We start from the raw sequence: 27422 nt of genomic DNA on the forward strand, positions 1-27422 counted from the left end.
CAAGTGCTTGCGCGTTCGTAATACAGGGTGTTTTTGCCCATTGGAATACACATAGCTATGAGAGGACCTCAGCGTGAGTTCGAATTAATGGGAAGTACAAATTAAGCGTGTTCGAATCGAGGAGATTCGACTGTATAAACACATACCAGATAAAAGTTCAAAAAAAAGGAGGTTTGCATTTCACTAGTTGTTTGACTTATTGTGAGCATGGTATGAAAGCTGAAACATTATTCTTTTTCTATCTTTTATTTTGTTGGTGCACTTGATTTCTTTCATCGAGCATTGTATTCTTTTCTGTTGATGCTGACATGAAATAATTCTGGAATTTTATTTAGAACATGCTGCAGTCACTAAAAACCAGGCAGGTAGAAAACACAACAATAAAAAACTATGCAAACATTTAAAAAATTAAGGCAATAATAAAATTTTACAAAAATCCACAATGAATGATGCATAAAAAAATTGAAAAAAATACAACGCAAATACACAATATGCAGTGATACAGATGAAGCAATATCTTGAAGCTGAAATAAAATCATTATACAAGTACATATGCAGTTATAATATTCGTACACACTGTAATGCCTCAAGTTACGAGTAAATATTCAGCAATATCAATTTCAACAACTGAATCTACAAAAATAAAAACAAGAAAAAGTTTTACATGACTGGTAGAAGTATTATGAGACCGGCATAATGATACCTTAGTATGATGGCCTGCGGGTACCCGGTCTCGGCCTGTTGTCTGGCCGCCTCGTGTACCACCTGAAGCAGCTGTGGGCACCGGGAGGCTGCGTGTGCACTGCGCAGTGTCAGCGGGTTGCCCGTGTCCTGGTACGCGTTCACCGACACTAGGATGGGCCCCACATTGGTCTGTGAATGAGTGCCAGAATTGTGCGTTATATAAAGGAGCATGATGGAAACGAAAGAGCAATTTGGACTGGTGCACTTGTGAAGGGACACTAAAAAGAAAAAGAATTTTTTGCATGATTGTAGAGTACAGTTTCAGAGTCCCATAAACACCACTCTTACCGTGAAATGACACTAGGACGCTTGTTAAGTAAAAAAATGTGTGACAGCAACACCACCTTGCGATTCCCCCCACGAAACACCGTGACGTCATAAATTTTGATGGTGTCTACTGGTTCTGCGCAGCTTCTAATCGATAAAAAAGGTACATTGTCATCTGAGGTTATACAGATACCTAACATACGAGGTTTCAGAAAATTTTACAGAGCCCGTGTCATGAAAATACAAAAAATACATTCAGAAATTTGTGACATGAAGTGCGGAAATCTAGGCAGGAGATTTAACAATAAAACATCAACCTTGATTTCCTCCACTAATAATGAAATGATGATGGTGAACAAAGTTCCCATAATTAACAGTAACGTTCTAAACAGTCATTGTTTCACTTTAGTGTCTCACGTGCAAGCATGTAAGTGGCGGAAAAAAGGCGATGCAGTGTCGAACGGAAGATAAAAAGGGCTTGTGTGTGTTCCTCTCCGTTCTTCACTGCATCAACTTTTCTTCAGTACTTATTTGCTTGTGCAACAAGCGTTTTTGATCAAACGAAGAAGCTGACCTTATTATTAATACGCTTTTCTAGATGCGAAGCATCCAGTATTCAGTGTGACCACCCTTGCTGCGCGTACATGCTCCTCCCCTTTTCTCTTCTCTTTGCCTCTTGCAACGCCAATGCAGGCATCGTCTCCTAGCCTACGCTCGCTTCCTCTCTCTCTTCTTTAGGCATCCCTCGCAGGGGTCTTTACACCTTCAAGGCGTATTCGCGGCCATCCCCCTCCCTCGCTTTTCCTATGCTCCCCCTCTCTCGTCTTGCAACCCTGATGCAAGCAGCGAGTTTCTCGATAGGAAAAACCGGCTGCTCGCGCTACACAATTGTTGAATATGCCCAACCCGTACATATGGGCACTGGACATTGACCTCCAGGGTAAGTGCAGGTGAGAGATTTCTCTTGTGCCTTGTTCAGCAATAAAAATTCGCAGCATGTGCATTAACTGAAAGCGGGCTGCAGTTCTCTGTACAATTGGACTCTTCTGTCTCTCATTGCCAATTAGCAGTGATCGGCATGTTCGAACGCAAGTACATCACTGCATGGTTTGCACCTCCCCATGTTTTACTCCTGTGCAACGCAGCACCGTGCACCAGCATGAACGTTGCCAGCAGAGTAAGCATTAGCGCCGCTGCTTCGCATTTGCACATGGTTTCCTTCAGAGTGAAATGGCATCATTTCTATTCTTGGCAGTCTGTTGGTAAATGTTGTATCGCCGCTGGATGCACTGTGCAACAAGACAATGTACGCGTTAGTGCCGGGGCACTGTAAGGAGCGTGAGGCGAGAGCGAGGAGGGGACTCTTTATTCAGAGTGTGCGCGTCAACCCGTAGCAATGGTTACACACTATAGCCATAGTGTGGCGCTATGCGACACATTCCGCAAAACCAAAACTAATCGGAGGTCTATGACTCCGAGATTAGTATATTTGAATTTAGGACATGAAATGCCCGACACCACATCATCTCACCCTAGAAAGAAAAGGAGACGCAAACTCTTGCGTACTTGTACAGGAGAAGGCAGATTAATTGTCCAGAACTAGCGCCATATAGTAAATTACAGTTGTTTCGAACATAATACAGTGGCAAGGGCTGAAACTTTGACATATAGTGACATGCATAAGATAGACCAGTAGAAATGCAATAAATATTTGGTGCACATGAGAATTTGGCATAAACATTGAAAATATCTTGCAGAAAATAGTAAAATAAAACAACATTATACAGTTGTTATCGCATGTAAAAATGCAGGAATATGCTCAAGAAACATAATCCTTGCGTGCCAGATTTTTATGGCGTCGCTTGGGACGACGGCATGCAAGAGAATGAGGTGAAGGATTCCCTGATGGAACCTTATTTATCTCAGATTTTGAGCCTTGGGGCTCACCTACATGCTCATCGTAAGAGTGCAAATGTGGTAGTGATTCTGGAGTGTCTGTATGTGACACATTCGTACCCGAGACATTTTTCCCCCTTCAAAAAATTGGCTCTGTCGCTGGGCACATCAGCTGTTTCTTGTGGAGGTGCCTGTAAGGTAGTTGGTAGAAGAGTCAATAACTGAGGCATTGCAGAAGAACACGAATGTGGGAAGTAATTCTGCTGCATGAATGAAGAGTGAGGCAGAGAAAGTGGATTCTGCTGTGAAGTTGAGTTTTGCTCGGCACATAAACCAATATGAGCTTTGAAGCATTATATACACTGCCATCATTCAGGCGGAATGAATTCAATTTAAGTTAACTAGTAATTGTTTACGGACCCTCGTAATTAATCTGCTTGCCTGCAAAATGAGCTTTAACCCTGTGGCCCACCTAGAAGCTTAGGAGGTTTAGCTCTGCGCTTTAAATCAATGCATTGCTTGGTTGCCTGTTGCTTATGGAATACTCATGTTTTCACAGGATTCAATGTTGGCAACCTTGCAATGTTGATTTCAGAATGTGGTGGGCCATTACGCAAAAGTTATGCAGGTGAAAAGCCTGTAGTAGCTTGAGGTGTAAAAGGATACGGGCCTAAGTACTCTGTAACAGCATGTTTCAGTGGGCGGCATTCAAGTTGAGCGAGCTGAATTTGCACTTTCAGAACTCTGTTGAAATGTTCAACTTGGCCGTTGGCTTGTCGATAGTAGTTCGATGAGCAAAGCTGCTGAGTGCTTCACTCTGAGAAGAAAGTTTCAAATAGTTGCGACTTGAACTGAGGACCGTTTATTTATTGCTGTTAAATAAACTGCATCCCATGTCTTGTGCTCGACGCCCACGTACATGGCCAGCATAACGGCGATGCTTTTATTGAGACGCTCAATAAGGCCATTGGTCTGTGGAGGGTAGGCAGTGGTCCGGTGATGACTTTTCTGGCTGTACCTTAGGACTGCCTGAGTTGGGTCCACCATAAAAGCCATACCTCTGTCTGTGATGAGGACTTCTGGAGCTCCGTGACACAAGACGATGTTTGCGACGAAAAACTTTGCTATCCTGGTGGCATTGCCTTTGGGCAGAGCCTTTGTTTCGGTGCAGCGGTTGAGGTAGTCAGTAGCTACGACGATACATTTGTTTCCGGAATTCGACGCCGGGAAAGGCCCCAGTAAGTCTATGCCGATTTGCTGAAGCGGCCGGTGAGGTGCCTCGATAGACTGGAGAAGTTTGGCTGGCCTAGACAACGGTATCTTTTGTCATTGACAGTCTCTACATGTCCCGACGGAACGAGTGGCATCGGCGGCAACTCGTGGCCAGTAATGCTTCTGTATTCTCCCGAGTGTACGCGAAACACTGAGGTGTCCAGCCGAGTCATCGTGTAGAGCATCTAAAACTACTGGATGTAACGCTGAAGCTACTACGAGGCGGTAGTTGACCTGATGTGGTGAAAATTTTTTCTTGATGAGGATGCATTACACAAGAAAAGCAACGCCAGTCCTCGCTTGAATACCTTTGGAACGCAGGCAGCCTTGCACCTCTAGGTGTTCTACAAGGCCCTTGATGTCGGGGTCGGCACGCTGTCATTTTGCAAAATCATCGACGCTTAAGGTTCCCAGGAAGCAGTCGCCGTCCTCGTTGTCCTGCGACGGTGGGCCGACAGAGGCACGAGACAGGCAGTCGGCGTGAGAGTGCCTTTGCCCCGACTTGTAAACGACGAGAATCTCGAATTCCTGAAGTCCCGGACTTCACCGTGCGAAGCAACCTGAAGGGTCCCTCAAGTTAGCTTCCCAAAAGAGGGCATGGTGGTCGCTCACAACTTTGAAAGGCCTGCCGTAGAGGTAAAAGCGAAATTTGGAGGTAGCCCAAATGATTGCAAGACACTCCTTTTTTGTTGTGGAATAACAAAAAAGGAGTGAATAACAAAAAAACTTGACTTCCGCCTTAGACAGTGACCGGCTTGCATAACTGATGACCCTTTCAAGTCCGTCAATATTCTTGCCTAGGACAACTCCTAGCCCTACACTGCTTGCGTCAGTATGGATCTTGCAAACGGTGGGTGAAAAGATCGGATGCCCGGTGTCACCATTTGACCTTGACATCGTTCACCGTGTTCCTACAGCAAAGGAATGCAACAAAAACCTTCTTGCGGGATTTTGTTCAAGGGATAAGAAGACTGAGTTCATAAGCAAGGCCAGACGAGCTAAGCTATGCCTGAGGGACATCAACATAACACAGACACCTAACAATCCCGTGTACGTAAATGAGCATTTGACCCCGCGAACAAGGCTCTCTTTTCTAAGGCTATGGCTCTAAAGAAAGAGAAAAAATGGATGTTTTTGTGGAAAACAAAGTGCCAAATCAAAGCTCGCAAGACAACCGACAGTAAAGTATACAGGATACGCGATGAGGCTGATCTGGCTAAAATGAACTAATTGGCTTCCTTTTTTTTTATTTATTTCACAATACTGCAGGCCAATGTGCTGGCCCAAGCAGGAGTGGATACATCAAAACGTAATTGTAGAAAACAACAGACAACAATGCAAAAGAAACAAAAGGTTAAGAAAGAAGGTGACGCTCAAGGTCACCAAGAAACTTATTAGAATGAAAGATGTCACACGGCAAACAATTCCAGTCATCGACAGTTCTAGGAAAAAAACTATATTTAAAAGCATTTGATCGGGCAAAAATTGGGGTTAGAGCATGTTCATGACCATGACGAGTACGTCGAACTGAGAGCGGTTTAACACAGTCAGGGAGATCAATTTTTACAATACCACACAAACAATTGTAAAGAAAGGAAAGACGACTGAACTTTTTCCGAGCTTCTAAAGTAGAAATGTCGTTTAATTGCATTAAGGTGGTCGGGGAATCAAACCTACGATATTTGCCAAAAATAAACCTTACAGCCTTTCTGTTAATACGTTCCAGATTCATAATATCTTTCTTGGTATGCGGATCCCAGATAATAGAAGCATACTCAAGCTTAGAACGAACACAGGCATTATAGGCTAGAATTTTAGTACGCGAGGGTGCAGATGCTAGTTTTCTTTTTAGAAACCATAGCTTACGTAATGCAGAAGTACATAATGCGCATGCGCCAGCCATGCCTTCCTCGTCGGCTCTTCTGTCACCTGTGCAACTAAACTTGTTCTTAGAGAGTAACTCCCACTCTTTTATTCATCTTAACGCCAGAAGCCTACGAGAACATGTTGATGAATTTCAAAACCTTCTTTCCACGTTTACCAACCCTTTCTCAGTAATTGCAGTTACAGAAACTTGGTTATCAGAAGACGATAGAAATCTGTTCGGTTTCCCTTCCTACACGCCATATTACAGTCACAGGTTATCTAGCAATCATGGTGGCGCAGCCACATACGTATCTTCTAACACTTCCTGTAAACGAAGGTTTGATCTCGAATTAAACAGGATCTACTGTGAATTGGTCTGGCTCGAGTTTGAGCATACTTTTCTTAATATAGATAACAAAAGATTCATATTAGGCTGTATATACCACTCACCGTCTTCTCCAGTTACTGAATTTTGCACAGACTTGCAACGCTCCCTAAATGTTATTTCCCTTGAAAATAAAAATGCTATTATCATGGGTGACATCAACATTAATTTACTAGACGATTTGTCACCTAACTCAATCAACTATCTAGCTGCACTAAATAGCTTCGGGTATGAATCTTTAATCAGTTTTCCAACTAGACCAAACAGCAATAGCAATGGGTCCCTCATTGATCATGCATTTTCAAATCTACTCACGGCACCAGACGCTGGAGTGCTAGAAATTAATATTACTGACCACTATCCCATATTTCTGCGTTTCGATTTCACTGCAAAACCTGATTCACCTTCCTTTATTCGTGATATATTGGACAAGCAGAAATTTATTGATACCGTTGCTAACACTAACTGGTCTGAAGTTTATCTTAAAGCTGATGCACAAGAAGCTTTCACCCTCTTTTCATCTTTGCTCCTATCACATGTTCAATCTTGTACAGATAAGCAAAAATGCAAAAAAATAATCGCATCACCAGCAAATCCCTGACTGACAAGGGGATTACTAACAGACATGCGCACACGTGACAACCTCTACAAAAAAACTAAAAGGCAACCGTTTAACACGAATTTGCTTGCTCGCAATAAAAAATTTTGCAACTTAATAAACACCCAGCTAAAGGAAGCTAAAAGAAAGTATTATGCGCAAAAGATAACTGAGGCCGGAAATAGTACGAGAAAAAAATGGGACATCATTAATTCCTTTTTAAATAGGAACCCACGTTCGGATAAAATAGCTACAGTTCTTCATAATGATGTCACTTATAGTGACCCAACTGACATCGCCGATCAGTTTGCAAACTTCTTCTTTAACGTCGAGCACACCCTACCTTTATTAAATGAAATGGCCTTAGATCGCCTACCCCATTCGTTCTTTCTGTTTCCCACAACTCCAGATGAAATAATCAGCGTTATAGGTACCCTTAAAATGACGAGTGCTGGCCTTGACGGCATTCACCCCTCCCATATAAAAATGGTAGCTCACTTTATATCACATGTATTCTCTTCAATTGTGAATTTAATGTTTAAAACAGATGTTTTCCCGCATGAACTGAAGCAGAGTAAAATAATCCCCGTACATAAAAAAGGAGATGCTTCGTTATTGAATAACTACCGCCCCATTTGCATCTTACCCTTCTTGAGCAAAGTAATTGAAAAACTGATCTGTACACGTTTCACAAATTACCTGAACAAATTTATTATACTATCGCCTTGTCAAATTGGCTTCCGTTCTGGCTACTCCAATGACCTTGCGCTAATCTCACTTACTGACCAATTAAAAAAGGCTATTGACAACGGTTACTATGCGGGCAGCGTTTTCATCGACCTAACTAAAGCTTTTGATTCGATCAATCATCACATTCTTTTTAATAAACTTGAAGCATTTGGTATAACTGGCCCAACATTACTATTATTGCGTAGCTATCTCTGCAACAGGACACAGAAGGTGGTAATTTCTAATGCATATTCATCAACCAAATTAACTAATATTAGTGTACCCCAGGGGTCCATTCTGGGGCCCCTTTTGTTTTTACTCTATATTAACGATTTGCCGAAATGCCTTTCTTCATCCAGTTGTATATTATCCGCCGAGGACACCACAATTTTTAACTCCGACAGCAGCATTACATTCTTAACTAGAAAACTAAACTTTGATCTGGCACAACTCGTTCGGTGGTGCAGTAATAACATGTTAGAAATTAGCACGTCTAAGACAAAATTTGTTGCTTTCTCTTCACCACAAAAACCCTTACTTTCTATCCCTCCTGTTATAATTGCGCGCAATGACATCCCTGTGAGCGACTGCTGTAGATTCCTAGGCGTTGAACTCGACAGTAACTTGAAATACCACCGACATGTTGCATATATTACGAAAAAAATGACGTATGGCGTTCGACTACTGATTAAATCTCGTCTTTGTTTCAATCCATCAATACCTATGTCACTGTATTTTTCTTTTGTTCATTCGCACATTTGTTACTGTTACTTCATGGGGTAACACATACACCACTCATCTTACTTCAGTTCTGACAATTCAAAACCAAGCGATAAGAATTCTCACGTCCAGCCAATATCTCTCTAAGACTAAGTCACTACTTCACGAAAACAATATATTAACTGTATCTGAGCTAGTTAAATATAACCTTGGTATTTACATGTATAGAACTATAAATAACCAACTTCCACACTTTACTACCATTCTCTCAGATAACAATGTCACAAGGTTTGCCCTTAACAATAACTTTCTACTGCCAAAAGTTTGCACCAATTATGGCAAACAAACCATTCATTTTTCCGGAATTTCTTTTTGGAATAGTTAACCTTCCGACGTTAAAGTATGCCTTTCCCTGAAGGTAATTAAATCGAAGTTAAAAAATCATATCATGTCAACTAACTAGCCTGTTTTGCTGTTTCTTAATTGATTCCTGTTCATTGTGAGTTGCGTTCTGTAATCACTTGTCATTGAAGTTAGCGCGTTATTCTTGCTTTTAAATTGTTTCTGTGAGATTACAGGGTATATTATTACTTTATTTGTTTCAATTGCATTTTACTGTAGCTCTGTCTCCCTGCTATGTACATCACAATCATTCTCAATTCTACACTGTACAAGAGGTCCCCTTGCAGTCTCTGACTATGGGACCTCTTTCTGTATATCATGCAGATGTATTCTTCATTTAGCACAATAAAACCTTCTGTTCTGTTCTGATTTCTGTCGAAATGAGCAAGTATTGGCGGTGTCTGCAGGCGTTGTTTTAGTTCTTGAAATTATTCCTCCTGCAGGGTTTCCCACTTGAACTCGACGTCGGTCTTTGTCAGGTTAGTGAGTGGCTCGGAGATGCAGGCAAATTTTTGACGAAACGCCTGTAATAGGCGCAGAGGCCGAGAAATCGACACATGGCTTTCTTGTCGGCGGGTGACAGAAATGCAGCGATTGAGGTTGTCTTCTGCCGGTCGGGGCGTACTCCGAACTTGCTTATCACGTGTTCCAGGAACAAGAGTTGCTCGTATGCACAGCGGCACTTTTCTGGCTTCAGAGTGAGTCCAAAGGTTTTTATTGCTTCAAGGCGCTCTATATGGTTGTCAAAGCTTGAGAAAAACACGACATCGTCCAAGTACACGAGGCATGTCTGCCACTTCAATCCAGCGAGCACGATGTCCATACCATGCTGGAACGTTGCAGGTGCTGAGCAAAGACCAAAGGGCATGACCTCAATCTCGAAGAGGCCGTCTAGTGTTATGAACACTGTTTTTTCTCGGTCTCTCTCATCTACTTTGATCTGCCGATAGCCTGTCTTGAGGTCCATCGGTGAGATGTATTTTGCGTTGTGGAGTCGATCAAGCGTGTCATCTATTCGGGGGAGAGGGTATACGTCCTTCTTCGTTACCTTGTTGAGTCGGCGATAGTTAACGCAGAAGCGTAGTGTTCTATTCTTTTTTTTTCACTAACACCCCCGGTGACTCCCATGGGATCTTTGAAGGCTGGATGATGACATCGCGGAGCATTTAGTCAACTTGTTTGTTTATGGCCTCGCGTTTTCACGTCGAAACTTTGTGCAGACTCTGACGGAGTGGCCTGGCATTCTCTTCTATTACAATTCGATGTTTTGAGACAGGGGTATGCCGAATTCTCAATGATGACAAAAGGAAGATCTTGTATTTCAGGTGCAGGTTTTTCAGCTACTCTTGCTTTTGCGTTGGAAAGCTCGGATTAACCTCGAAAAGCAGTTGAAGCGCTTGAGTCGTCGGAGTGCATTCGGCAGAATCGATGACCGCGAAAGCGTTTCTGGCTTCCAGTATTCCTTCGACGTAGGCAATCGTGGTACCTTTGCTCATGTGCTTGTACTCATTGTTGAAGTTCGTAAGCATCACTCTAGCATTGCCTCCCGCAGCTCGGCTATTCCTCTGGTGACGCAAATTTTGCGGTTGATCAACAAGTGCTGGTCATCTTAAACAACGCCTTGCATGTCTATTGATTATTGAGAGCCGACAGAAATGCTGACGCTGGGGCGAGGAGGAATGGTGACTTGGTCTTCAAGCACATTCAAAGCGTGCCTTCCTGACAGCGTACGCGACACAGCGCTTTTTCTATGGATGCCGTTATTGCCTCAAACCTCAGGTCGATGACGGCACCGTGTTGACTTAAGAAGTCCAACCCAAGTATCACATCCCTGGAGCAGTGCTGTAGAATTACAAAGCTGGTGAAATAAGTCCGGTTACCGATGGTGACTTTTGCTGTGCAAACACCGGCTGGTGTTATTAGATGACCCCCAGCAGTCCGGATTTCTGAGCCTTGCCAAGCAGTCTTCACTTTCTTCAACTTCGTCGCGAAAGGCCCGCTGACGACGAAATAGTCGGCCCCAGTGTCGACAAGAGCGGTGAGGTGGCCGTGGAATATTAAGTCGAGGTCGCTTGTTCATCATCGTGCGTTGCCGTTCGATCAAGACGTCGGGTCGTGTCTATGTCGGTTTGCTACACTGCTTCCAAGCAGCGTCGTCAGGTCTCCTTCTGGCGGGGAAGTTTCTACTTTGGGGTTCTGTCTGGCTTGGGACGTGTTAACATTTCGCTGCGTCGGCGACAGAGGGTCTTCGATGTTTCATCGTTCAGCAACCGTCCTCTGTCGGTTGCTGCCCTTAGTTATCTGAATATGTGCTCACGAAACGGCCCCTGTTGGGGCTGCTGTACTGCTGTCGTTGGTGAGGAACCGTGTAAGGTCCCGGTAATGGGGACGGGATGGTAATGGGCCCGTTCTGTGGTGGTCAGGTAGTCAGCGATGTCGCATGGTCGCTCGCCGCGCTGCAGGGACGGTGCCTTGACGGCGAAGCCGCGTACGCCCATTTGGAGGTACTGGCAGTGACGGTATGTGTGGCCAGCTTTTTGGCAGTGGTAGCAGAGTGGGCGGTTGTCAGGAGCATGCCAAACGTCGGTGATCCTCGGCGCGTAGCGCTGGGAGACAGGTGGGTCGTATGTCATCGGTGGTGGTGGCGGCGGTGTCTGGCGACGAAAATGTGACGATGCGGCCTCTTGACCTGAACGTGGGGGGAAGGTGGGGCGTAGCGTCTGGCAGCAGCAGCGTAGCTCATGGCTTGGGGTTGCGGCTGCGCTGACTCAGGCACGCCCAGCGATTGCTGAATTTCTTCTCTGGCGACGTATACGATTGACGAAACTTGAGGCTGGCACAACGGAAACATTTGGCGAAGTTCTTCATCCACTACGGCTTTAATGGTTTTACGTAAGTCTGAGCAGAGTCGCTGGATCTCTGCACAGCCTGGCATCGAGCGGTGGTTGAATTGACGTGTGCACATTTCAAGGGTCTTTACAATAGTTGTCGCTTCTCAGACAAATTCTTGAACGCTGTTCGGAGGGTTCCGCATCAGTCCCGCAAAAAGCTCCTGCTTAAATCCTCGCATGAGGAGGCGGACTTTCTTGTCCTCGGGAATTTCGGGGTCGGCATGACGGAAGAGTTTGGTCATCCCTTCCGTTAAGAGCGCCACGTTTTCGTTAGGCAGCTGCATGCGGGTTTAAAGGAGGGCTTCAACCTTCTCCTTGCAGACCACACTTGCAAAAGTGGCAAGGAACCTCGCCCGAAAAATGTCCCCCGTCAGGTTTCACTCCTGATTCTGAAACCAGGTCCTAGCAGCGAAATAGACATGCCGAAACTTGTCGTCCTCGGTCCAGCTGTTTAAGATGGCGACTTAGTCAAACTTCTCAAGCCAGCTTCCTGGGTCTTCGAGCGGTGAACTGCGAAAAGTTGGCGGCTCCTTGGATTGCCGAAGCAGGAGCGGTGCAAGTGACACAGGCGCTGTCATTTTTGCCGTGGTCACCTTCATTGTCTTGGTCTTTGTAGTCTTGTCAGGTAGAAGCCCGTACTCTAGTGCTAGGCCTTGATGCCTGCGGCTAACTCGCTGCTCGTGGCTGGCGTCGGGGTCTTCTCGGCGACGTGGGCTAGCTTCAGGGCTTGAAGGGGGCGTCGGGTACATGAAAGCAGCACCGCCACCAGATGTCACGGAGTCATAACGTGGACGAATGAAGCAGACTGAGGTCTAATAATAAACTGTTAATTTGGGCGAACCTGTGCCCGGTAAACAGAAAGCCTTGCACTGATAGCGGTGAATGGAGCATCGGCAGTTGATCAACTGACAAGCGGCAAAGCGCGTTGACATTTATACACTTACCATCGAATGTTTTAGCATTATCGCTAGTGGTGAAATAAGTTCCAGAATAATCTGAAATGTTCACAAAGTGGGCGTAATCTTAACAAAACGATCTACTACAGCCTCGAAGCTTTTTGAACATCATAGGCGCATTTGTGCTGAATGTAATGTATTGGGGTAATAACAAAACTTGAGGAAAGGAACGTGGCAATATATATATATATATATATATATATATATATATATATATATATATAGTTATAAACTTCGAGAATAGTGCAGTATAGGAAACAAAACAATAAAATATTTATTTAATCCTAACAGTTTCGGCTGGTGGACCCGCCTTCTTCGGAGGATGTAGGTGAAATGGTACAAGTTCCCGTAGCAGAGGGTCACCCTCACAGTTTGCAGACCCTCCAATAAAAAAAAAAAAAAACTAGACAAACGGGCGAACGAGGTAGCAACAGACAACAAGAAGCAGAAGAAGGAGAGGAACTAGAAAGGAGCGACGGAAAGCCGCCAGAAACGAGCGGGTAATTCTGGCATTGCTACTGGGTATAGGTAAGACGCGCCGCCAGCGGAGGCGACCAAAAAAAACGGAAAAATGTGGAACATGTTGCCGCTTACTCGCATCCCACACATCGATCGAGTTTAAGTTCACGTGGTTCGGCGGCTGGCTTGCGGCATCGGGCCACACAAACACACACACACACACAAGAAGCATACGACCCGCTCCAGCTTTCGGAAAATAATGGCCACGTTGGAAAGCTAATGTGCCCTCTCCCCCTCCCTCCACCTGCCCTCTCTTGCAGAAAACTGTACAACCAGTCATACTGAAAATAAATGAATGGGTATTCTTGTAAAGGATGAACAAACAAAAACTAAACAAAAAAATATAAAAATTAAATAATACTAAATAAGTACTCAGAAATGAAAATAAAGTCTAATAATATTGTCACGGGGTCGTGACGTGGCCAAAGACAGGAAACTTCGTGTTGGGATTTAACTGTTTATTTGGGCGAACCTGTGCCCGGTAAAGGGAAAGTCTAATTACAGCAGCAGTCTTGCACAGATAGCAGTCTCGGACTGATAGCGGCGAACGCAGCGTCGGCCTTCGATCAACAACCGACAAGCGGCGAAGCGCGTCGGCATTTATACCCTTGCCGTCGAATGTTCTAGCGTTATCACTGGCGGTGGCGTAGGTTCCAGAACAATCTGTACCGTTCGCACAGTGGGCGTGATCTTATCGAAATGATCTACTACAGTCCGGAACCTTCTCGAAACCTGCAGGCGCGGTTTGCGCCGAGAATCATGTGGTGTTTCGGAACGATAACAAAAACTTGTGAAATGGAACGTGGCATTGCCCCCCTCTGAAAAAAGGCATCGTCCCGATGCTTTAACTAAAGATGAATGTACAATAATAATGCAAGAAAGTACACTGAATAAGTACACTACAACAATAATAAAAACACTGTTTCAGTTTGTTAACGTGCATGAAACGGCTTGAGGCGCGCGACATGGACGACTTCAGGTCGCGATCGGCGTCGTTGAGAGTTCGTGATGCCGTCGGGGACAACCTCGTAATCAAGTGGGCCGAGACGTCGAACCACCTTGTACGGTCCGAAGTACCGTCGCAGAAGCTTTTCACTTAGTCCACGTCGGCGTATCGGCGTCCACAACCAAACACGTTCACCGGGCTGGTATTCCACGAAGCGTCGTCGAAGGTTGTAACGGTGGCTGTCGGTCATCTGTTGATTCTTGATACGGAGACGCGCAAGTTGTCGGGCTTCTTCAGCGCGTTGAAGGTACTCGCTCACATCGAGGTTTTCTTTGTCGGTGACGTTGGGTAACATGGCATCGAGCGTCGTTGCCGGGTTCCTTCCGTAGACCAATTTGTATGGAGATATCTGCGTCGTCTCCTGCACTGCCGCGTTGTATGCGAAGGTCACATACGGAAGAATGGCGTCCCACGTCTTGTGTTCGACATCGACGTACATTGACAGCATGTCGGCGATCGTCTTGTTAAGCCGCTCGGTGAGGCCGTTGGTCTGTGGGTGGTACGCTGTCATCCGGCGGTGGTTTGTTTGGCTGTATGCCAAGATCGCTTCAGTTAAGTCGGCAGTGAATGCCGTTCCTCTGTCGGTGATAAGGACCTCCGGGGCGCCGTGACGTAGAACGATATTTTCGACGAAGAACTTAGCTACCTCGGATGCACTGCCTTTTGGCAGGGCTTTCGTCTCGGCGTAGCGGGTGAGGTAGTCGGTAGCTACCACGATCCACTTGTTTCCGAAAGCCGACGTCGGGAACGGCCCCAGTAGGTCCATACCAATCTGCTGGAAAGGTCGGCAAGGTGGATCAATTGGCTGCAGAAGTCCCGCTGGCCTTGTCGGCGGTGTCTTGCGTCGCTGACAGTCCCGGCATGTCCTCACATAACGAGTGACGTCGGTGGTAAGACGTGGCCAGTAGTACCTTTCTTGTATCCTCGCGAGCGTGCGGGAAACACCGAGGTGCCCTGCCGTCGGATCGTCGTGCAGGGCCTGCAGGAGTTCTGGTCGCAGAGCCGAAGGCACCACAAGGAGGTACTTAGCTCGAAGCGGTGAAAAGTTTTTCTTTTGTAGAAGACCGTTTCGTAGAAAAAACGACGCAAGTGCGCGCTTGAATACCTTCGGGACTTCGGCGGTCCTGCCTTCGAGGTATTCTATTAGGGCTTTAAGTTCCGGGTCGGCCCGCTGTCGTTCAGCGAAGTCGTCGGTAGTTATCGTTCCCAAGAAGTAGTCGTCATCCGAGTCGTCGGGTAGCGAGCGGTTGGTCGACAGGCGCACGAGAGAGACAGTCAGCGTCGGAGTGTTTTTTGCCGGACTTGTAAATGACAGTAATGTCATATTCTTGAAGTCTCAGGCTCCATTGTGCGAGGCGACCTGAAGGGTCCTTCAAGGTGGCTAGCCAATACAAGGCGTGGTGGTCGCTCACAACTTTGAAGGGCCTGCCGTAGAGGTAGGGGCGAAATATCGACGTAGCCCAGATGATGGCGAGGCACTCCTTTTCTGTTGTGGAATAATTTGCTTCTGCTTTGGATAGCGATCGGCTGGCGCCGTTTCATGTACCGGACGCCCCCGTCAAGCCGTGAACCCAGCCCCCGTCGCGGAGAAGACACCGACGCCAACCAAGAGCAGAGAACGAGCCGCCGACAGCAAGGTCTCCCACCGGAGTACGGCCTTCTACAAGACAAGGCGCGAGTGACCAAGACCATGACCTCGACTGCAGCGACAATGACAACCGGAGCGTCCCAGCCCGCGATCATCATTCATCAACCCAGGGAACCACCAACGTTCCATGGCTCATCGTTTGAAGACCCGGAAATCTGGCTAGAAACATACGACCGTGTGGCCGCCCTCAACCACTGGGACAACGAAGAAAAGCTCCGTCGTGTGTACTTCTACCTGGAAGACACCGCAAGGACCTGGCTAGAGAATCGGGAGTCCACGCTCCGAACGTGGGATGTCTTCTGCGGCGCATTTCTGCAAACGTTCGCAAGCGTCGCTCGCAAAGAGAGGGCCGCTGCTCTACTCGAGACCCGGGTTCAGCTACCAAATGAAAAGGTTGGAATTTTCACAGAGGAGATGACCCGCCTATTCCGTCACGCTGACCCAGACATGCCTGAGGAAAAAAAGTTCGTTTCCTCATGCGAGGGGTCAAACAGGAGCTCTTCGCGGGACTAATGAGGAATCCACCGAACACCGTCCAAGAATTTGTATCCGAGGCGACCACCATCGAAAAAACGCTGGACATGCGCACCAGACAGTATAATCGTCGCATGACTCCAGAATGCGCTGCTGCTCAATCCAGTGACTTTGACGAGCTGCGTGAAACGATCCGAGCGATCGTGCGGGAAGAGCTGCGCAAACTGTTGCTTTCGGCGCAGCCTCAAGTGGATTCGATCGCCGACATTGTGCGAGAAGTCCGGCAATCGCTTCGAATTCCCGAAACACCGCCGCCCAAACTAGAAACTATGAACTACGCCACTGCAGTGCGCCACAACGCTCCTCCCCATCCACGCCAAAACGCCGCCCCGTCACACTTCCGTCGCCAGACGCCACCGCCGCCACCACCCCAACCGACGTCCTACCGTTCCCCAGCGGGCCAGCGCAGTGCACCGAGGAAAACGGACGTTTGGCGTGCACCTGACAACCGCCCGCTCTGCTACCACTGCGGCGAGGCCGGGCACACATACCGCCGTTGCCAGTACCGACAGATGGGACTGCGTGGCTTCGCCGTCAATGCACCGCGTCCGCAGCCAGGAGATCGGCCACGTGACATCGCCGACTACCTGGCAGGAACTCAATGGACACCACGAAGTCCTTCCCGTTCGCCGTCGCCCAGCCGCCGCATGTCACCGCACCCCCGGCAGTACTCTGGCCCAATGCGGGGCCGGTCTCCTAGCCCGTATCTGGGAAACTAAGGGCAGCAACCGATGGAGGTGCGGTTGCTGTGCGACGAACTACCGAAGATCCTCCGCCGACGACGCCGACGCGACGGAGCTTTTTGAACACAACACCAACCAGGCAAAGCTCTGAAGGCAAAAGCTCACTTACCGAGGTGGCCGGACGACGCAACATGGAAGCAGCGGAACATGCCGACGCAACCGTGACCCGACGCCACGCCCTAACTGTAATGCGAGAAGGCGAACTACCGAACTCGACGTTCTTATCGACGGCCACAGTGTGACTGCTCTCGTCGATACTGGAGCCGACTATTCTGTCATCAGTGGGTCGTTCGCCGCGAAGTTAAAAAAAGTTAGGACAGCTTGGAAAGGCCCTGAAATCCACACAGCCGGAGGTCATCTCGTAATGCCTGCAGGAATCTGCACAGCGAGAGTCACCATTAACGGCCATATTTATCCTACAGACTTCGTAGTCCTACAGCATTGCTCGAGAGATGTCATCCTTGGCATGGACTTCTTATGCCTCCATGGTGCTGTCATCAACCTAAAAACAAGGTCGATAACGTTATCCACAGAAGAAGCACTACCGCCGCGCACGCCGTCAGGACACCATGCTTTGAATGTGCTGGAAGAACAAGTCACCATTCCGCCTCGCTCAAGCGTCATTATTTCAGTCGGCGCTCCTAAATCACCTGACTTGGAAGGCGTCGTTGAAGGCAGTCAGCATCTGTTGGTCACCCGAAATATTTGCGTCGCAAGAGGAATTGCAGAGCTGCGGGGAGGCAAAACAACGGTTATGCTCACGAATTTCAGCAATGAGTACAAACATGTGAACAAAGGAACAACGGTCGCATACATCGAAGAAATCGTCGAAGCCACCAGTGCTTTCGCCCTCGCCGATTCTGCGGAACCTGCTCAGAGGAACCAAGCCCCTCCCATAGCTTTCGACTTCAATCCCAGACTTCCGAACGATAAGCAAGAAAAGCTCAAGGCCCTGCTCCTGCAATACAAAGATTGATTTTCGTCGTCATCGAAAATTCGGCAGACCCCAATCACGAAACATCGAATCATAACCGAAGAAAATGCCAGACCACTCCGTCAGAGTCCGTACAGGGTTTCGACGCGAGAACGTGAGGCAATGAAGAGACAAGTTGATGAAATGCTGCGAGATGACATTATCCAGCCGTCCAAGAGTCCGTGGGCATCCCCCTAGTGTTAGTGAAGAAAAAGGATGGGACCCTACGTTTCTGCGTCGACTATCGCCGCCTGAACAAAATCACAAGAAAGGACGTGTATCCTCTCCCACGAATAGACGACGCACTTGATCGCCTCCATAACGCCAAGTACTTCTCGTCAATGGACCTCAAGACTGGCTATTGGCAAATCGAAGTCGACGAAAGAGACCGAGGGAAGACGGCGTTTATAACACCGGACGGCCTCTTCGAGTTTAAGGTGATGCCCTTCGGCCTTTGCTCAGCGCCTGCAACTTTTCAGCGCGTTATGGATACAGTACTGGCAGGATTGAAGTGGCAAACTTGCCTTGTGTACTTGGAGGACGTCGTCGTGTTTTCCTCGAGTTTCGATGAGCATCTTCGGCGCCTTGAAGCTGTACTTCAAGCCATCAATACGTCCGGACTCACACTGAAGCCAGAAAAGTGCAGATTTGCATATGAGGAGCTCTTGTTTCTGGGGCACGTTATCAGCAAGTCTGGAGTTCGTCCCGATCCACGGAAAACAGCCGCCATCACCGACTTCCCGCCGCCCACTGACAAGAAGGCCGTGCGCCGATTTCTGGGCCTGTGCGCCTATTATAGGCGGTTCGTGAAAAACTTCGCCCGCATCGCCGATCCTCTCACTAACCTTACCAAGGCCGACTCTGAGTTCAAGTGGGAAACGCCACAGGAACATGGTTTCCAGGAGCTTAAACAACGCCTTCAGACGCCTCCGTTACTTGCCCATTTCGACGAATTCGCCGAGACAGAAATACATACTGACGCAAGCAGCGTAGGTCTTGGCGCCGTTCTTGTGCAGAGGGCTGACGGACTTGAAAGGGTTATTAGTTACGCCAGCCGATCGCTATCCAAAGCAGAAGCAAATTATTCCACAACAGAAAAGGAGTGCCTCGCCATCATCTGGGCTACGTCGAAATTTCGCCCCTACCTGTATGGCAGGCCCTTCAAAGTTGTTAGCGACCACCACGCCTTGTGTTGGCTAGCCACCTTGAAGGACCCTTCAGGTCGCCTCGCACGATGAAGCCTGAGACTTCAAGAATATGACATTACTGTTATTTACAAGTCCGGCAAAAAACACTCCGACGCTGACTGTCTCTCTCGTGCGCCTGTCGACCAACCGCTACCCGACGACTCGGATGACGACTACTTCTTGGGAACGATAACTACCGACGACTTCGCTGAACGACAGCGGGCCGACCCGGAACTTAAAGCCTTAATAGAATACCTCGAAGGCAGGACCGCCGAAGTACCGAAGGTATTCAAGCGCGCACTTGCGTCGTTCTTTCTACGAAACGGTCTTCTACAAAAGAAAAACTTTTCACCGCTTCGAGCTAAGTACCTCCTTGTGGTGCCTTCAGCTCTGCGACCAGAACTCCTGCAGGCCCTGCACGAGGATCCGACGGCAGGGCACCTCGGTGTTTCCCGCACACTCGCGAGGATACAGGAAAGGTACTACTGGCCACGTCTTACCACCGACGTCACTCGTTATGTGAGGACATGCCGGGAATGTCAGCGACGCAAGACACCGCCGACAAGGCCAGCGGGACTTCTGCAGCCAATTGATCCACCTTGCCGACCTTTCCAGCAGATTGGTATGGACCTACTGGGGCCGTTCCCGACGTCGGCTTTCGGAAACAGGTGGATCGTGGTAGCTACCGACTACCTCACCCGCTACGCCGAGACAAAAGCCCTGCCAAAAGGCAGAGCATCCGAGGTAGCTAAGTTCTTTGTCGAAAATATCGTCCTACGTCACGGCGCCCCGGAGGTCCTTATCACCCACAGAGGAACGGCATTCACTGCCGACTTAACTCAAGCGATCTTGGCATACAGCCAAACAAACCACCGCCGGACGACAGCGTATCACCCACAGACGAACGGCCTCACCGAGCGGCTTAACAAGACGATCGCCGACATGTTGTCAATGTACGTCGATGTCGAACACAAGACATGGGACGCCATTCTTCCGTATGTGACCTTCGCATACAACACGGCGGTGCAGGAGACGACGCAGATATCTCCATACAAATTGGTCTACGGAAGGAGCCCGGCAACGATGCTCGATGCCATGTTACCCAACGTCACCGACGAAGAAAACCTCGATGTGAGCGAGTACCTTCAACGCGCCGAAGAAGCCCGACAACTTGCGCGTTTCCGTATCAAGAATCAACAGACGACCGACTGCCACCGTTACAACCTTCGACCACGCTTCGTGGAATACCAGCCCGGTGAACGTGTTTGGGTGTGGACGCCGATACGCCGACGTGGACGAAGTGAAAAGCTTCTGCGACGGTACTTCGGACCGTACAAGGTGGTTCGACGTCTCGGCCCACTTGATTACGAGGTTGTCCTCGACGGCATTACGAACTCTCAACGACGCCGATCGCGACCTGAAGTCGTCCATGTCGCGCGCCTCAAGCCGTTTCATGCACGTTAACAAACTGAAACAGTGTTTTTTGTATTATTGTTGTATTGTAATTTATTCATTGTACTTTCTTGCATTATTATTGTACATTCATCTTTAGTTAAAGCATCGAGACGATGCCTTTTTTCAGAGGGGGGCAATGCCACGTTCCATTTCACAAGTTTTTGTTATCGTTCCGAAACACCACACGATTCTCGGCGCAAACCGCGCCTGCAGGTTTCGAGAAAGTTCCGGACTATAGTAGATCATTTCGATAAGATCACGCCCACTGTGCGAACGGTACAGATTGTTCTGGAACCTACGCCACCGCCAGCGATAACGCTAGAACATTCGACGGCAAGGGTATAAATGCCGACACGCTTCGCCGCTTGTCAGTTGTTGATCGAAGGCCGACGCTGCGTTCGCCGCTGTCAGTCCGAGACTGCTATCTGTGCAAGACTGCTGCTGTAATTAGACTTTCCCTTTACCGGGCAGAGGTTCGCCCAAATAAACAGTTAAATCCCAACACGAGGTTTCCTGTCTTTGGCCACGTCACGACCTCGTGACATTTGGTCACACGCCGTTTGGTTCACGTAGCATCGAATTCGTTTAGTTTCACGCGCTATATTGACCAACTTACGTGTGCGACTTCACGTATGTATAAATAAATTAATTAATTCAATTTCTGTGTTTCACGAAACGTCGCGGAGGCACGTCAGTCGCCCAGGGCTCTCGTTGATTCCGTGGGTAAGTGATCTGAATTTCTTTATGAAGTATGACTCCCCCTGTTCGCGCTCCCGTGTGTTCTGGAAGCCGGATTGTAGGAGTATGACACTTACGCGTTCGAAAGAGTGACCAGGAAGATTGATATGTTCGGAGAACGACAAATTGGGGAGGCCCTTTACGTGTGCCCTGTGGTTGTTGAAACGCAAACGGAACGCGGTTTCCGTGTGTCCAATATATTCCTGTTTGCACACCTCACAGCGAATTTTGTATACCACATTGGCTGAGTCACAGTTAAGGTCGTCTTTAATTTTGTACACATAGTCTGAACAGGAGGCTTCGGCCGTATCTGTGGTCACCATGTGTGTGCACACCCTGCAGCGAGGTTTCCCGCACGGTCTACAGCCCTGATGGTGGTCGGATTTGTGTGTTTTCGCCCTGACCAGTAAGTCTCTCAGGTTTTTATTTCTTCGGTAAACCACCTTGGGCGGAGTCTGAAAAACGGCAGAGAGGCGACTACTCTGTTTAAGTATGTTGAAGTGGCGGTTTAGTATAGAATTCACCCGAGGGGCAGCGGCGCAGTACGTGAGGATTAAATTTGCCCCTGAAGTTATATCATTTTTATTCCCGCCTTTTTCTGCCATTGTTGATTCTCGGTCCAAAGAGCGAGCGCGCTCAATTGCATTGTCAATTATTTTTTCGGGGTACTTTTGACGCAAGAAGGCTGCTCTCAATTCCTGTGCGTGGGTGTCAAATTGCGTGATTTCAGAGCAAATTCTTCTGTATCTGTGGGCTTGAGAGTAAGGAACACCTGTTTTGCAGTGATGGGGGTGACTGCTATGGAAATGCAGATACAGTTGGCGGTCAGTTGGTTTTTTATACAGGGAAGTAGATATGATGGTGCCACTGAATGATACAGTGACATCCAGAAAGTGAACACACTTCTGCGAATACGTGTGCGTGAATGTTATCGAAGGATGCAGGGAGTTGAAACCGGAAATGAATTTGGAAAGATTATGTTCACTATCAGCCCACATGAAGAATATATCATTGAGGAAGCGTCGGTAAAATTTAGGTTTGAATGGAGAACGGGATTTTGTACCATTTCACTTACATCCTCCGAAGAAGGCTGGTCCACCAGCCGAAACTGTTAGGATTAAATAAATATTTTATTGTTTTGTTTCCTATACTGCACTATTCTCGAAGTTTATAACTTTTATTACGGTAACCGGAAGAAACTCTGATCATCTATTTCATCTATACATATATATATATATATATATATATATATATATATATATATATATATATATATATATATATATATATATATATAGATGAAAAAGATGATCAGAGTTTCTTCCGATCATCTGATCATCTATTTCATCTATATATATATGTATATGATATAACTTCAGGGGCAAATTTAATCCTCACATACTGCGCCGCCGCCCCTCGGGTGAATTCTATACTAAACCGCCACTTCAACATACTTAAACAGAGTAGTCGCCTCTCTGCCATTTTTCAGACTCCGCCCAAGGTGGTTTACCGAAGAAATAAAAACCTGAGAGACTTACTGGTCAAGGCGAAAACACACAAATCCGACCACCATCAGGGCTGTAGACCGTGCGGGAAACCTCGCTGCAGGGTGTGCACACACATGGTGACCACAGATACGGCCGAAGCCTCCTGTTCAGACTATGTGTACAAAATTAAAGACGACCTTAACTGTGACTCAGCCAATGTGGTATACAAAATTCGCTGTGAGGTGTGCAAACAGGAATATATTGGACACACGGAAACCGCGTTCCGTTTGCGTTTCAACAACCACAGGGCACACGTAAAGGGCCTCCCCAATTTGCCGTTCTCCAAACATATCAATCTTCCTGGTCACTCTTTCGAACGCGTAAGTGTCATACTCCTACAATCCGGCTTCCAGAACACACGGGAGCACGAACAGCGGGAGTCATACTTTATAAAGAAATTCAGATCACTTACCCACGGAATCAACGAGAGCCCTGGGCGACTGACGTGTCTCCGCGACGTTTCGTGAAACACAGAAATTGAATTACTCAATTAATTTATTTATAAATACGTGAAGTCGCACACGCAAGTTGGTCAATATAGCGAAACTTAACGAATTCGATGCTGCGTGAACCAAACGGATTGTGTTAGTATTATTAGACTTTATTTTCCTTTCTGAGTACTTTTTTAGTATTATTTATTTTTATATATTTTTTAATATATTTTCATCCTTTACAAAAATACCCATTTATTTATTTTCAGTATGACTGGTTGTACATTTTTCTGCAAGAGAGGGCAGGTGGAGGAAGGGGGAGAGGGCACATTAGCTTTCCAACGTGGCCATTATATTCCGAAAGCTGGAGCGGGTCGTATGCTTCTTGTGTGTGTTTGTGTGTGTGTGTGTGGCCCGATGCCACGGGCCAGCCGCCGAACCACGTGAATTTAAACTCGATCCATGTGTGGGATGCGAGTAAGCAGCAACATGTTCCACATTTTTCCGTTTTTCTTGGTCGCCTCCGCTGGCGGCGCGTCTTACCTATACCAAGTAACAATGCCAGAATTACCCGCTCGTTTCCGGCGGCTCTCCGTCGCTCCTTTCTAGTTCCTCTCCTTCTTCTGCTTCTTGTTGTCTGTTGCTACCTCGTTCGCCCGCTTGTCTTTTTCTCTCTCTTTTTTTGGAGGGTCTTTAAACTGTGAGGGTGACCCTCTGCTACGGGAACTTGTATCATTTCACTTAGATCCTCCGAAGAAGGCTGGTCCACCAGCCGAAACTGTTAGGATTAAATAAATATTTTATTGTTTTGTTTCCTATACTGCACTATTCTCGAAGTTTATAATGTATATATATATATATATATATATATATATATATATATATATATATATATATATAGATGAAATAGATGATCAGAGTTTCTTCCGGTTACCGTAATAAAAGTTATAAACTTCGAGAATAGTGCAGTATAGGAAACAAAACAATAAAATATTTATTTAATCCTAACAGTTTCGGCTGGTGGACCTGGTATATATATATATATATATATATACCAGGTCCACCAGGCTGGTATATATATATATATATATATATATATATATAAGGGAAAGAAGTGTATACCTAAGGGCTCGTTTTTCCGTGTTTTTAACACAATAATAATGAGATATAACAGACAGTAATGCCAAGGAATGTACAGGGGAAGTTATTAACATTAATGGAATGTAAATAAGAAGAAAGAAAAGTGGATGAAAAAATTACCAACTGTAAGCAGGAATCGAACCTACGACCTTCGAATTACGCGTTCGATGCTCTAACCACTGAGCTTTTACAGCGGCACTCCCTCCATCCACTTTTTTGGGTTTATCTGTGAATTTAGAAGTAGGAGCGACAGTCAGCGCCATCTATAAGCCAAACAACGAGTGTGAAAACACTCTTATGCGCATGTTTGGCGTCACGTAGCACGTGAACTTAATATGAGCGGGCAGCTGATTAATTGTCCCTCTTATACAACCTAAACACACCAAGTCTGCCAGTACGAGACCCTCGTTCAATGAAATAAGGGAAAGAAGTGTATACCTAAGGGCTCGTTTTTCCGTGTTTTTAACACAATAATAATGAGATATAACAGACAGTAATGCCAAGGAATGTACAGGGGAAGTTATTAACATTAATGGAATGTAAATAAGAAGAAAGAAAAGTGGATGAAAAAATTACCAACTGTAAGCAGGAATCGAACCTACGACCTTCAATTACGCGTTCGATGCTCTAACCACTGAGCTATTACAGCGGCACTCCCTCCATCCACTTTTTTGGGTTTATCTGTGAATTTAGAAGTAGGAGCGACAGTCAGCGCCATCTATAAGCCAAACAACGAGTGTGAAAACACTCTTATGCGCATGTTTGGCGTCACGTAGCACGTGAACTTAATATGAGCGGGCAGCTGATTAATTGTCCCTCTTATACAACCTAAACACACCAAGTCTGCCAGTACGAGACCCTCGTTCAATGAAATAAGGGAAAGAAGTGTATACCTAAGGGCTCGTTTTTCCGTGTTTTTAACACAATAATAATGAGATATAACAGACAGTAATGCCAAGGAATGTACAGGGGAAGTTATTAACATTAATGGAATGTAAATAAGAAGAAAGAAAAGTGGATGAAAAAATTTTATATATATAATATTTTATATATATAATATAATTTTAAAAAATAATATATATATATATATGGGATATGGCACAACGGGAGCGTTGTCAACAAGGATAAATATATTAAACAAGGATAAATATTAAACAAGGATAAATATATAAGGGAAATAAATATAAATAAATATATTTATCCTTGTTGACAACGCTCCCGTTGTGCCATATCCCATACCTTCACGAAGACTAACTGGCCCATTGAATTATTACTCCCACTATATATATATATATATATATATATATATATATATATATATATTTATATATATATATATATATATATATATATATATATATATATATATATATATATATATTTTTTTTTTTTTTTACCCGACCAGACGGGATTTCCCCGTATTCTTGACTATATATATACTGTCGCCTTTGGTGAGCATGCGCTTGCCTTGAAAAATGCTTCCATCCGGTTGGATTCACCAGCTGCCACAGTTCGAGAAGAAAACGACGCATTCACTGTTTCGACAATCTGCGATTTCATCGAGCCGATGCAGTATGAACGTGTGGAAGCTACTGACTACAGCGTTCCCTTCGGAGTGACGTCACGACTTGACAGCTACTTATACCGGCCGACGTCCCTCTGGCACTTCAGTGGGCAATGTGGCAGCACGTTGACAGCAATGCTGAACGAGCACGTCTTCTTTCTTGTGCAGATTTTGACTGTCGCCTTTGGTGAGCATGCGCTTGCCTTGGAAAATGCTTCCATCCGGTTGGACTCGCCAGCTGCCGCAGTTCGAGAAGAAAACGACGCATTCACTGTTTCGACAATCTGCGATTTCATCGAGCCGATGCAGTATGAACGTGTGGAAGCTACTGACTACAGCGTTCCCTTCAGACTGACGTCACGACTTGACAGCTACTTATACCGGCTGACGTCCCTCTGGCACTTCAGTGGACAATGTGGCAGCACGTTGACAGCAATGCTGAATGAGCACGTCTTCTTTCTTGTGCAGGTTAGTTATCTGCCCAATGCTAAGTGTGTTCGTAGTAATAATGTTTGCTTAGTGCTGCTACCTTGCCCTTATGTGCTAAATGATGTTTGTTCCATTTTGTGCGTTTTTGTTAACTTGATTGTACAATGTGGGGATGTCGAGCAAAATCCGGGGCCTGATTCTCATAGCGATGAAAAGGTAACCGAGTTCAAAGCATCGCTCTCCGGTTTAAGTGATCGCGACCTGATACTCAATGTTCTAACAGGCCAGAAAGCAATTATCAAGTGCATGAATGACTTCAGTGCTGCGCAGAATACATTATCTGACACACTAACCGAATGTAAGGGTAGGCTTGATTCGTTGGAATCGGCTCTTGCCAATTTATCCTTGATGCAAGGTAAACTGGAAGCCGTTGAATCCGAAGTTAGCAATCTACAAAAAATGGTTGTTGCTATGATGGATAAAATTGATGATCTAGAAAATCGCGGTCGTCGTAACAACATTATTATTCATGGTCTTGAAGAACCCGCTAGCGAAACTCCTGCATCATTACGGGAGAGCGTAACTCAAACTTTTTTGCTCGACCAGCTCGGCCTTATTATATCAGGAATAGAAAGATGTCACAGACTTGGTAGTAAACGGCCTGATAAAACGCGGCCTGTCATCGTGAAATTACTTGACTTCCGTGAAAAACTTACAATTCTAAAAAACTGCGCTAAGCTCAAGGGATCAAACTATTATGTCACAGAAGACTTTTCTCAGAA

The 27422-nt window shown here is 46.3% G+C and overlaps 1 protein-coding gene across 7 annotated transcripts in view; it reads right to left on the reverse strand.

Moving 5' to 3' along the window:
• Positions 1-27422, reverse strand: part of dachs (unconventional myosin-IXb-like dachs) — a 512416-nt gene that overhangs the window by 352792 nt on the left and 132202 nt on the right. For all 7 annotated transcript variants that reach the window (XM_075883315.1, XM_075883314.1, XM_075883320.1 and 4 more), the window contains one exon: positions 704-873. In XM_075883315.1, coding sequence (XP_075739430.1) covers positions 704-873 — 170 coding nt within the window. The remainder of the gene's footprint in view (positions 1-703; positions 874-27422) is intronic.

The sequence above is a fragment of the Rhipicephalus microplus genome, unplaced genomic scaffold, assembly GCF_043290135.1.
Source record: "Rhipicephalus microplus isolate Deutch F79 unplaced genomic scaffold, USDA_Rmic scaffold_16, whole genome shotgun sequence".
Lineage (NCBI taxonomy): Eukaryota > Metazoa > Arthropoda > Arachnida > Ixodida > Ixodidae > Rhipicephalus > Rhipicephalus microplus.